Source organism: Amphiprion ocellaris, chromosome 13 (genome assembly GCF_022539595.1).
Source record: "Amphiprion ocellaris isolate individual 3 ecotype Okinawa chromosome 13, ASM2253959v1, whole genome shotgun sequence".
NCBI classification, from domain to species: Eukaryota; Metazoa; Chordata; class Actinopteri; family Pomacentridae; genus Amphiprion; species Amphiprion ocellaris.
In genome coordinates, this window is record NC_072778.1 from 3,647,852 (window position 1) to 3,662,013 (window position 14,162).

Genomic DNA, 14,162 nt, shown 5'->3' on the forward strand with positions numbered 1-14,162 from the left:
AGGAGGACAACTTAACCCTTAATATTTCCCACTTTAGTTTGTTTGCTGTGGTGGTCAGGGTTACTACACAGATGTGGAAATAAATGTAGATTTAAACTAATCTCTAGATCTTGACAAGTTGTTTTGATCATAAAGTAAAATACTGGATTGTTCAGTTCCAGATACCTGTGACTGAATGTTTTGTGCCTTTTTAGACACAAAACATTGATCTGTAAGTTGTAATGTGTAAATGATAAACTGAGGCAAACTGTTGAAATTGCAAAACTTATTTTTCTGAAGAAGATTCAGGTTGTTTGGGATTTTTTTATAAATGTGAACATTTTCAGAATGTACATTTTTGCAGTAAAACAAAGAGGAACTTTTGAAGTTTGGAGATTATTATGCTGTGACTGTACGGATTATTTTAGATCAAATTGGACTGTATGTGGCCCCGAACTAAAATGAGTTCAACACCCCTGCTCTTGGGTCAGATGGATGCATCAACGATGTTTGTGTAATTACTCTCACTGCCAGAAGGGGGAGACAAAAGTTCCACATTGCACGTTTAAGGTGATACAAGCACAAAAAGGAAGAAAGAGAATCAATTTAACTTCTTAAACAAAATCCCAACTTGTGTTTGATGAATTTATGTCAAAAAAATAAACTTCTCAAGGCGCATCAAAAGTCATTTAGCATGTTTAGCATGCTGCAAACAAACAAACAGAAGCTAACAGGCTAATAGTACAACATACAACTGTCAGTGTAACATTCATCAAAAGCCAGGACAGCATTCATAATGAGATGTTCGCTTAAACTTTTCATTCCGACCGTCAACATCATTAGTCACGATGCTTCTAATGTAATTATCTGTGTTGTGATTTATGATCATTACAACATAATCAGCATCACTGTCATCATTAAACAGCAGAGACAGACAGACAGAGGAGAGAGCAGTGTGAGACATCATTTATTCACTAAAACTAAATTAGCATAACATCAATTACAGGAGTTTTAGACAGCGTCAGTGACGTGTTTTTATTTTTACTCATTAAAGTTCTCATGTATTGTTTTTGTGCTGGTTTTTCAAAGACAGAAATGCTGCCATGTTGACGTAAGTTGTGCTCTCAGAGAAAGATTGTAATTAAGTTAAATGCTTTGAATTACAAAAAAAAGTTTTATTATCATATTAGCATAGCTTAGCATAGAGCCACATTCTTGTCTTTCATGCATAGAATATTAGATGCCAGATTAAACCAGTGCATTATCAGTATTTTCTACTTTTAGAAGACTGCAGTATTATTATTTTCTACATATAGAACCATGTTCAATATCATTACTTTCTTCATTGAGAAGACTCTTGCAAAGTCAATTTTTCTACTATTTCACTCATTACTATTGTGATATGGCGTGTTATTATTGTTGTGTATATTTTGCACATCTCCTCTGCTGCTGTAATGCTGCAAATTTCCCTGCTGTAGGTTAAATAAAGGAATGTCTTATCTTAAAGAGACTTCTGAGTGGACTCCAGGTGGACTACAAAATAGTTTAAAGGCCAGTGCATGACATAAATTACAAAGAATGCAAGAGTCCATGTCAACCTCTCTGTGGACATCAATTCACAGCCCAAAATTCTGGTGTTATTAATCTTTTTTCAGTGCTTCAAAGAACACAAAAATGTGATGTGTCATCAATGACTTGATCTCAGTCCATCTCCAGTGTCTTTGCAAAGGCAATCCATGTGATTAAGAGGCTGTCTTCCTCTAGTTTTACCACTGGTAGGTGACCATAAGACCAGTTTGGAAGTCTGACAAGGTGACCAGCCAGCTTTAGACGCCTCTCACCAACTTTTGTTGATCCTTTAGCCCTAACCTTTCCATACAGCTCGTTGTTTGTCACATGGTCTCTCCTGGAGATGTTCATACGCAATAATCTCATGTATGCACCATTGAGTGACTTTTCCTCAGCTTCTGTAAGTTTCCACGTATTGCATCCATACAACAGAACCAACTCCACTGTTGCAATGAAGAGACGGATTTTAACATCTTGATCGATGTTTGTTTTACAGATCCTTGGTGGCCCAGAAGGCCAAAACAATAAGAAGAAAGAGGCTAAAATGTGAAATACAGCTGAAGGATTGGTGATAATTAACTGCAGGTGTGTCCACGTTAGCGCCCTGTCACCACAAAATGACATTGTTGTACGATCAAATTGCAATCTCAGTTACGTTTTGAGAATGGCATACTGTCGTAGTCTATGCTCTGTGACATTGTAGGGAAAGCGACCGGTTTGAAAGAGCGGCAAAATCTTGGCAGAAGATCAGTGCCTATGTCCTGTTTTGAAGGAGATACCATCAATATCAGACTTGAGTTTTGTTTTCACAAGCTTAGTGAAGGCAAGGCAACAAGTACTTGGTTAGGGTAACGAAAAACAATCTGGTTTGGCTTAAAATGAGACTTTTTTTCACTGTAATCTTGAAGCTTCTCAAGATTACGAGTCACGCCAAATCTAACATATGATCTGTCACTAAAAAGGAATTAGAGTAGACCAAAAAAACATAAATTGCAAACATTTGTTAATTAGAATATAAGTTTTTTTTATTGTAAATTTCTCTACATATCCAGGACATAGAGGAACCGAAGAGACGTTTCTCTCTCACCTTTGTGCTGGCGCCATATGTTTAAAAAAGGATCAAAATACAGTGTAAATAAAATGAAATAAAATACGTAAAAATCAAGCTATCAACTGGCGGAAGTGCAATATAGTGACAGCTTATTGAGGTGATGGTAGCACAAATTGTTCAGCAAGTGAAGATTAAAATTAGAAATGTATTTGTCAATCAAAATCCAATTGAGAATTCAGTTTAGATGAATTTCACACCACGTGCTGATCTTCACTTACTATTGTTACTAAGGGTTGCATTTTCACTATTGAGTCTTCTCCTGTTTCAGTTTGCATCATTGCCATTTATCACACATAGAACCACTGTTAACTTATTGCTACCGCTGTCATTAACACCGTCAGTTATGATCATTATAATGTCGTTACCATCGGGATGATTTATAGTCATTAACGGCTCTTATAGCGGCTTCCATCACTGTTTAACGCCACACACCGGGTCGTCTTTGGTTCTTACCGGGTGTGTGGAGGAGGTTGTGTGATTCTGCAGGCAGGGTGGACAGAGACAGCAGCCAAACGTCATTTACTGCTTCCTTCAAACGCACACATCCTCCTCCACCCTCCTCATCCTCCTCCCGCTGTCTCCTCGGTGCCCTGCATGATTTGTTTTCCATTGTTTTTTACTGATGAGGGTGAGCTGCTTGGAGGGTCGGTGTGTGTGCGTCTGTGCGTGCCGCTACACAATTTTGCATGCGTGAATGTTTGTCTTACAGGAAGGAGTGTGTATTTTGTGTACCTGCCAGTGTTTGTTTAATCTGGCGTTGTGCTTGTGTACACAAATACGCCACGAGACAAGAACTAACAAGAGATTTGTCCCTTTTTATTTTGCGTTTCCATCTCGGCCCCTCCATAATTCCGTTTTCACCCGACGGACTGCGATTCCGATCAGCAGTTTGCTGATAAAGCGACAGCGCTGGCTGCATTACGTGTTTATGAATTGCTAATGGCGCTATTTATCACGCCGTGTGACACGATTTACCATATTGAAAGTCACGGTTAGCGGTTTTACATTAAGAAGGTGAAAATTTAAGCGCGATCAACTGTATCGTCTGTCATTTTAATTTATGAGAGATTAATGCAGCAACAGCGTCGCCTCCTCCACACTCATCAGGAGTTACAACTAATGGCTAAATAATTGAAACTCTCCGTGTTGCTTTTTGTGTGCAGCTCTGTTTGGAGGATGTTTAAGAGTTTAAGTTGGGGTCATGAAAGGTCAGATGCTGGTTTTGTTCACTTGATCAACTTTGTGAACTTCAGGAAGTTGAAGAACTTCAGCCAACAGGTGGTCAGTGTTGCATTTTGTTGCCAGGACTCAACTTCATTGGGAAAAAACTTTGTTTTTAATCATTTATACTATGGGTTGAAATGAAGTCCTGATGACTGAGACTAAGGACTATTTCACTGGACGTTCCAGCACCAAAATGAATTACTCCTCATGAACACAGTTAGACTCAGGCAGATCCAAAATAAAATGTACTTTGCAGACTGTTTATGGGACATTAAAGTTGCTGGAACCTGGATGAACATTGTCATCATTCATTGTCATCATTGTGCATGTGTAACATATATGGTAAATGAACCTGCAATTTTAGTAAAATATATCCACTAAATTTAGCAGATTTAGCATAGATTAGAATGGAAAACTTCTGAAAAAACTCTAAAACCTAAAAAAGAGAGATCATTTTGATAAATATACCATGATTTTTAAAAATAATCTTTACAAACAAAAGGTCATAGGTTGTTATATCATATAAGAATGTAGAACTAGTTTGTTTATGATGTAGATAACAACAGAACACAACTAATTACTCTGTAAACTTAGCTGTACCCAACATTTCTGAGACGCTGTAAAGTAGTTTTCAAGTTCTCAGCATTTTGTCTTGGTTAACGAGGCTCATTGTGAAATGAGATGGGTCAGTACAGCAGTGTATTTATAGCCCAGATCGCACTGCTGTCCATGTTCTTTCTCTGAGCGCTGCAAGAAATGATGCAATGAAACACAAACTGCACTACAAGTGGCTGCTAACGCACTTCCACTGTAAGGCCACGGGTCAGTTCAGTCCTCGCTCAGGACGGAGTCGCTGTCAGTTCGCCTTCAATCTAACTGAAGCAAAATCATCTCCAAAGACTCGCCTGTTTCGAATGTTTGGACAGCTTGTGACACTGGAGCTGAAATCAGAAACCGATAATGAGCTGTTTCATCTGAATGAAAGAAACCATGAATGATGGAGTGAGAATGAACCGAATCACAACAACCAAATGGAAAAATCCCACAATTTGATGCTTGACTGATCGCTTACACAAATCTAACATAACTGTGTGTTGATAATAAAAGTTCAGTGGGATGAACTGAGGAGATCTATGCATGATAGTGGTCCAGGCAGTGTGTAAGTTTGTTCTTCTGTCTTTGTGAGGAACGTAAGAATAGAGACATTTCAAAAAAAAATGGAAATTTAAGACATTTCCTTCTGCAAAGTGATGACATTTTTGGATAATTGGTAGATTTTTAACGGCAAAGTCAAAACTTTTTTATTTTTTCATTCAGTTTCAACTATGGACAACTTTGTAAAATCGACTTAATTTAACACTCTTGAAACCACATAGTTTCTTTTCTCCTAATGAATGTGTTACTCTCTACTGTTTCTGATTAATGCTGCATTTATTTTATTGATCAGATCTTTTACTTAGCTCTTAGTCTCTTTAATTTTTTTTCCAACTGGTTTCTGTGTGAACACAACCTGCAGTTCAAATGAAATCTCTGATTTATTGACTGTTGGTCTCAGTTGGATAATCAGTTGAAAATAGGTTTTGATCAAATTAATGACATTGAATGAGGAAAATATTGTTTGGGTGTGTAATATAATAGCAGCAAATGCCTTGTCCTGGTGTAAGATTTTCCACAAGCTTTGCTTTATTAAAACACTTGGTATAGAACCAAAAAAATAAGGCAAATTGAGTCAGCTTTTTACCCCAATATGCTTCTTTTTCAGCTGTATGCTTATATTTTTTATACCATCTCCTTCCCGCTTTCGAATTGTGAATTGCATTGAAACATGCAAAGGAAAATCTCAAATAAATCTAAATGTTTGACTCATTTTGACGCACGATCAAGCTATCTAACTTTTTTCCTTTTGCAGAATCAGGTTCAAACAATTTGTTTTCTGCAGTTTTGTAAATGAGACCTGTAGAATAAATGGACTTTGATCTTTAAAAACACATCAGAAATTATTAGTTCAAGAACTGTCGGAAAAGTGAGAATCTCATGTTTTTGCAGGTTTTGTTGGTTCTAATAAATGTTATAATTTTGGGAATAATTCCAAAAAATAAAAAAGTAACATGTCTTTCAAACCTGCCAACAGGATTTGGGTTAAAAGGGTTTTGACATTTTTAAAAAAAATATTGAATTTTGATATTTAGTTTCTATGAAGTCAGGAAGATTTTTGAAAGTAATGGCAAGTTTGGAAAGTAAAATCCCTTCTGTGAGATAAAGATTCTTTTTCTGTCGTCCACTTCTTTAAAAAAAACTTGGATTTAGGGTTATTATATAGAATTTGAGAGTCCTCAAGTACAATTACAAACATGTACACCACTATTCAAAAGTTTGGGGTCACCCAAACAATTTCATGTTTTCCATGAAAACTCACACTTTTATCCATGTGTTAACATAACTGCACAAGGGTTTTCTAATCATCAATGAGCCTTTCAACACCATTAGCTAACACAATGTAGCATTAGAACACAGGAGTGATGGTTGCTGGAAATGTTCCTCTGTACCTCTATGGAGATATTCCATTAAAAATCAGCTGTTTCCAGCTAGAATAGTCATTTACCACATTAACAATGTCTACACTGTATTTCTGATTCATTTAATGTTATCTACATTGACAAAAACTGCTTTTCTTTCAAAAATAATGGCATTTCTAAGTGACCCTAAACTCCTGAATGGTAGAGTATATGTTTTGTGACTTAAGTGTATCCTTTAAGTGAAACAGTGTACATCTTAATATGCATGACAGATTTCTGGAAAACATTCTGATAATGATGTGAAATCAAATTAAATGAGATTCTTTCAAACCGGTGGAGGCTTCAGTATCTTTGCTTCCCATCAGCTCACGATGAAACATCATCTCTGGATAAGGATGATTTACTAACTACTGGAAGAATTGTTTAAGAACTTTCAATGTCTTCATAGATACAGACAATATACAATATCTTTATTCTGGAGGTTATCCCAGCAGTCACTGGGCAAAAGGCAGGACCTGTCCACACCAATGTTTCAAATAAGATTAATTCATCCTCATTTCGTTTAATTTTGTTTTATCTAATTTAATTAAAAAACTGATTAATTAAAAGTGAACTTTTACAGTCCATGATGTTAATGAATTTGTGGTTATTAGACACGTTTCTTGAAGTAGTTACTCAAACTAACGCTCTCGTTCACTTAACCAGCTCCGCGTCCTGACAAGTGCCGCATTGATTTTACAATAAGGCCGTGGTATTTGCACAGTTGACTTCTTTGCCTTATTAAGCTCATCATGCTCATTAGACGCTCTCTGCATAATGTCAAATCCCCAGTACGGCCTTTAGCCCACCGACACACAGTGAATCCTGCACTAACAGTCAATAATGAACACACACACACTATGATCACAGCTAATAGACTGAACCAAAAAATGCAGATGTACGTGAAGTTTGATGCCAAAAAGAAAAACAAAGATGACATGTCCTTAGCAAGAATGAAATAAGAAAGAGAAATGTTAATAATGACTGGTTGTTACGAGAATCGACACAGCAGTAAAATATTTAACTTTATATGGAAATGTCGAAGCCCGATACACAACAAGGTTCAGTTGACACGTGTTCCTGGGATTTAATGAGCTGAAGTAGGACTCTGTTCATTACATGCTCCCAGTTTAAGTAAATACACACAAATACACTACCGTTCAGAAGTTTGAGGTCACTTAGAAATGTCCTTATTTTTTAAAGAAAATTTTTTTTCAATGAAGAAAACATTAAATTACCACATTGTTAATGTGGTAAATGATTATTTTAGCTGGAAACGCTGATTTTTAATGGAATATCTCCATAGAGGTACAGAGGAACATTTCCAGCAACCATCACTCCTGTGTTCTAATGCTACATTGTGTTAGCTAATGGTGTTGAAAGGCTAATTGATGATTAGAAATCTCTTGTGCAATTATGTTAGCACATGAATAAAAGTGTGAGTTTTAATGGAAAACGTGAAATTGTCTGGGTGACCCCAAACTTTTGAACGGTAGTGTAATTTTCCTAGATAAAGCACACTTCAGTCAGGTATTGTAGATTAACTGTAGTATCTTATTGTTTAATGCAAACAGAGGAGGTAGTTCCATGTTGGAAAGCAGAGAACATTATGTGGGTTTAGCTAGTAAAGGGGCACCATGATCAAGACTTCTGTGATGCTTTATGATGTTCAGCCAGATCCATATCAAACAATCTTTAAAAATGGGCCATGATGGGCCGTTTTATTACATTAGACTTTACAAATAAGTTGCTGCCGTGGATCTCAGCACCTAAAAGCACTTATTTTAGAGTAGTTACTTGAAATTAGCCCTAAGAAACTACTGTGCTGGTCTCAACAATGATTGGTAATTTTTCTGCACTCTCAATGTTCTTATCAAGGAGAAGTCTTCTCAAACATCGCCATTTTAAACATAAAATTCCATGACAAAACGCTCTTGTTTGATTTCCTACCAGGTAATGGAACCAGTAGCACCAAGTTGTTGTTTTTGCACTCTCTCACAGTCAAAGTTGTTGGATCCTACAATGCAAATGTCATATTCCTCGTGCCTGTCCCTAGTTCCTGCTTTGGAAAGCAACCAAATGTGACCATAGCTCTCTCGTCACTCTCTACTTTTACACATTTCTCTAACCAAATTTACCTTTTTCTCTTCCAGCTTGGCAGCATCAAAAGAGGCTGCGGCGAGGAAAGCTGCCTCCCCGATGCCCCCGTCCGAGTTTCTGGACAAACTCATGGGCAAAGTTTCGGGTTACGATGCCAGAATCCGGCCGAATTTTAAAGGTAGGAGTTGCCACCAAGACTCATTCGGATAAGACAGGAATGTAGCCAAACAATATCCCGAAAAATGTTGTTTCTGCATTTCATTACCTTCTGTAAATACCTTTTTTTAGCCAAGGTTAAGTCAAGATTGTCACCAAAAAAAAAAAAGAAAAAAAGGTTTGTATTTATTTGTTTAACTGCAAAACAAAGAAGAAGAAGAAAATATACATTGATGTTGCTAAAATTCTGTTGCTTTATGTTTAATCCTCTCAATGTTTTTGGTTGTTCTCAATCTGTTGATCTCTTTTATTTTGCCCTTTGCAGTGTACAACAAAGGTAATTCCGCTCATTGCTCAACTTAAAACAGAAATAGGCTATTTCAGGTGTTAGATCCCAAACCCCACCCCTTCCTTCTTTTTTTAACATAACCCCGTCCCTGCACTTTTAACCCCAATCAGATGGCAAAACATTACCCCACTGAGATATTTTAGGATCTGTAGTTACCATGATGCTAGTTGGCTACATTCCTTGGTATCCACACAGTATCCTGAGTGCTTGTTTTGGTGGTCAAGGTAATGTGCCTCTCTCTCCTGCGAGCGTGCTGCTGAATATGATTTCATGATGATGATGATGATAATGATAATAGAATATTTAGTGACCTCTCCCTGAATGGAAGCCCCCATAAAGACACATGTCAGAGGTTTCTATATTAAACTTTCTCACATTAGGAACATGGTCTGGACATTAATATGACATCAGAGAACTGGGGCAACCCTCCATGCTCATTAAAGTGTATGAATAATACAACGAGTTAAAAAAGATCGCAGTGATTGGAACGGACAGAAATTTTAGCGCACCCAGAAACAAAACTGGAACTGGTTTCACCTTATGCTTCTCGGCATAGATGGATGTTACCTAATGATGGCGGGAAATGTTACATTTGAGCCTTGTTGCATGTTAAATGATGCCATAACTGAGGTTTACAGAGTGAATGTGAGTCATTTCTACTATTGTACATTTAGTTTGTTAGGCAATTGTGTACAAAATATTAGCGCCCCTGTAATATTCCACCTCTTCCCATGTATACATCTCCCTTAGAATCCTGAGTATATCACCTGTTCTTTAAGTACCAGGCCTATGTTGACTTTTAATCACCTGTTAGACGTAGGACTTACTTTAAATAGATGATAATCACAGGGTTTCTGTCAAAAACACTGTGACCCTTGATGATTTCACTTGGCAGTCTCACCCCCCCTATATGTATGTTAATTTGCTCTGGATATGAACATTGGTTCAATCAGTAGGAAGAGATACGAGTATTTCGCCTTCAGGTTTGATCAAAATCAGAGCAGCAGTATCCGTAAGATTACAATTAACTTTAGGTGTCTCTTTAGGAGGAATTCTGGATGAGATGTTGGTTTTATAGGAACCTCAAAAGCAAAACAGAGAGTTTCAAATGTTATAATGGTGACTTTTGGTTTTGCTAGTTTGAACAATGCACTTTCACCCTTCATACGTAATATTTCCACACACTGCTGCTCTGATTTTGGCAAAACCAAACAGACACCAGTGAGGGTGAATTGTCTCTATGAACCTCAACCATTGCTACCAGTAAAACCTGGAGGGATGAAGTACTGTACCGCTTTACTAATTGGTCCAAGTGCTGCCTGCATCATGTGAGGATGTGATGCCGTTTGCATACTTGCCTGCATCTGTCCTTCATCTCTAAAGCAGATTTAACAGGTGGAATTAGTAGGTGTCCTAATATTTTGTACACCAACCACACAGGTACACAGAATGTGCACAAGTGAACTACAGCTTTTATTTATGAATGCTGCCATGAAGCTTTCTTTTCCTTTTTTCTTCTTTTTTTTTTCTTTTTTGCTGAGCCCATAATGGTGTAACCCATTATATGGTGATATTTGTAGGTGGGATATCTTAGCTAATGCAAGACAGAATTGAGAGGAGCGGAGTTTTTTTTTTTTTTTTTTTTTTACCGTACCGAGTGTGTATTATTAAACCCGCCGTGGCTGCAAAACAGCTGAAGCCGCTTGTCCCTCCTGACCTGCTGAGAATCCGTTCAGGTATTCGCGAGGAGTCAATTTTGGACACTATTTCAAATTTTTAAATTTTCATTTCCTCTCAGCTCTAGTTGGCAACGGCCAGGTGTGATTTACCGAGGCTAGTACAGCAGTGACCTTTACAAATCAGGATTTAAACAGGCGGATGTGGCAGTTATTTGAATTTATAGCTTTAATCTTTTTTCGTTCTTCTAATGTGATGTAATAAAAAAAAGTTAAATGCAGATGAAAGTAGTCTCTGGCAGCGTGCTTTACATGCACTGAATAATAACAAACCTGCAGCTGACGTCAGTGAGGTTTCAAGAAATGCAACATAGATGGTTTTACTTCAACATTCTGACGTACAGCTTTTGTTTTGTTTTTGCCTAAACGTGTCTTGATGGGTGATCTGTGACAAAGCTACGTATTCAGGGGGACGAGCCTGTCTTTATATAATCTGCTCAGCTAATTGTGTCAGGGGCCATTGTTAGCAGACACAGCCTGATGTGAATTTCCAGACTCTGTCATGGCTGTCAGGTCGACAGAGGGGCATAGCGTGAGCTCTGCGACTTGCTCATTCATGCAGTTTTCTTCTTTTTGTGTGTGTGTATGTGTGTGTGTGTGTGTGTGTGTGTGTGTGTGTGTGTGTGTGTGTGTGTCCTACCAGCTAACTACACCGCTACATTAATCGCATCCATGAAATAAACAGCTTGACAGCTCTGCTCCTTAATAAACTCTAGAGGGAACAAAAAGGTCTATTGGCACTGCAGAGGAGTCAGTAGGGAAGCAAAAGGAGGAACAAAAGTTCGTAAATGTTTCTTAGTCAACCATGATAACTATAATTGTAATAATAATACTGATATTAATGGTTAGGTTTAACTTAGTGTTGAGTAGGAATCCATTTTAATTGCTGTGTAATCAGATCTAATTTTGTGTTGGAGCCACACAGACACCTGTGGATACTGAAGCACCCTGAATGACTTAGTTTGGTGTAGTTACAATAGTAACAAGAATAGCACTCAGAGAAGGCAGACCTCCGCCAAGGCTGCTCATTCCCTCATATGGCATTGACAGAAATGCAGCGTTTGTTTATTTACTAGTTATTGATGATCAGAAATCACAGCAACATAGAATGTGGTCATTTAATATAGATGTACCCACAAACAAAATGACCTTGCACTGAGCACAGGCGTGGTTTATGCATGTGTACGTTATGTACGGATACCGAATCACGTGACCTAAATGTGTAGCAGGCGGCAGGAATTGATGGGACTCAGAAACACCCCAACAATTTAATCAGTTGTTTCTTGTATGAATTCTGACAGATAATTCCTGATAAGTCTGCAGCAGTTGATTTGTTGTAGGATCACAATCATTTGATAGTCAGCAGGCAGTTGACGTAGTGTTCACTTGTTGTCATGGTTACAGCCATGCCGCTATCTGGCAATGACACAGAAATCTTTAACAAATCCATGGATCCAGACTATAAGTCCCATCACTGCCAAAATCTAATCAGGTGGTCCTTGTGTCATTTCTGACCTTCCCTGAAAAATTCATACAAATCCGGTAATCAGGTTTTGAGTAATGTTGCTAACAGACAGACAGACAGACAGACAGACAAATCAACGCCGATCATCACAAAACCTCTGCTGTGTTCCTTGGTGGAGGTAAAAAAAAAAACTGTTAACAGTGATAATAGTACAAGTTGAGTGCAGGAAAATGTTAGAACTGTTCAAGAACAGTTGAGAAGTTGGAAAGTTTTCCACTGATCCCAGAGGATGTGATTTGCTCACAAGCATTGTTTACTCTTCTTATACTAGAACAGATTGAAATATTAGAAATAATGGTAATGCAAACACAGGTAGACTTTAATCAGCTGTCAAACATGTATTTTGTCTTGTGAGTAAAGCCCCCTTCAGACTCCTCTCTGGTAATCTGACGGCATCTGAACACTTTTCTGTAAAAGCTGTAATGGAAATCTCACTCGGTCAGACCTAAAAACATCGTTGTCTCACTTTATGCACATCACAAATCTGATAAAGTTGCGTTAGCAGACACGCACATGCAGGTCATTTTCACATTTCAGCATTAAACTTTCATAGAAAGCAATAGACTGTTTGCTGCCAAAATCACAAAACATTTTTTTGTTCACTTTGCTCTACAGTTTGGAATCTATTACAAACAAATATACAACTTTACTGCAGTGAAGACAGAGATTAACAAGATTCACCAATGACCAAAACGTCAGCTGGAACTAAATTTTAGTCTATTGCTTCCAGCTGTTTGTAAGAGTCTTATTTATGAGTTTATAGCAAGATTCACATCAATAAGAGAGTTGTATGCATTTACATCCATGTAACAACAGCAGTAACTTCAGTAATTACTTTAATTTTTCTAATACACAACATGGAGACAGGATATAATGGTAAATCAAACTGTGCGTTACTTAACTTTAGATAAGTTAGCTGTTAAAATCACAGTCACAGTTCATTAAGCTGCAGTTAAATCCAATTCATTTGTCATCTAAATTACAGACTGCCGTCACTTTATCAGACTGATGAAGCAGAAATGTGTCTGAAAAGGGCATGAGTTTACAACATAGCTACCAAACTAACACAATAATGAGCTCATGTAACTTCTACAAGCCCCAAAAGCATGATAAAATGGATAAAAAATATATAGAAATAGAATAAAATACAACCAAATTTAACAACATATAAACGATAAATGAATAAACAAATTAAACCATAATATGTCTATGAAACGTACTTTATTAAATGTCAGTTTGAAGGTACATTTTTTTTAGATTTTACAGATTAAATGGAAAGAGAAAATTCTCCCTTGTCAGCTGTTTATGCCTCTTTTCTGACAGAGGTTTATGGGGAAACAGTTTTTTGGACTGAGCAGCATTTCCAACTCTCTTAATACATTCATTCTAGCCTGAAAAAGTTAAAACTTGACTGTTAGCTCTGGGGTCATCAGTGCATTCGTTCACTTACAATCTGTTTTGTTCTCTGCTGTTCCTGAATTTACCAGAGTTGACACTAAAAAGTGATTCAGGTTCCTGTTCTCACAACTTAATTAAACACACAGTTAATAATTTAGGTGAACCTTTTAAGTTGCAAACATCATTTTGTTGAAATGTTAATGTTATTTGAAGATGTTGTGTATAATTTAAACTAAAATGAATTCATCAGCTGTGCTCACCTAATGAATTTAGCTTGATAACTTTTTCTTAACCATGAGTTCAAGATTTCAAGCCCCTCCTCTAACATGACTGACTAATTATGGACCTCATTCATTATCTGCAGTCACTGTGGACAGTTTGGTATCATGAAAACTGTACATGTCAAATGCCAACCTGTTATTTTACCAACACAAAATTAAACACATGTAATGCCTACAAT

General features: G+C 37.3%; 1 protein-coding gene across 3 annotated transcripts in view; it reads left to right on the top strand.

The window, feature by feature from the left end:
* The window catches only part of glra1 (glycine receptor, alpha 1), a 153,817-nt gene that overhangs the window by 23,478 nt on the left and 116,177 nt on the right, over nt 1-14,162 (top strand). For 2 of the 3 annotated variants that reach the window (XM_035954791.2, XM_023284698.3), the window contains exon 2: nt 8,592-8,716. In XM_035954791.2, the coding sequence (XP_035810684.1) occupies nt 8,592-8,716 (125 nt within the window). Of the gene's footprint in view, nt 1-8,591; nt 8,717-9,019; nt 9,032-14,162 lie in introns of all 3 variants that reach the window. The other variant, XM_023284697.3, reaches the window with a different exon arrangement.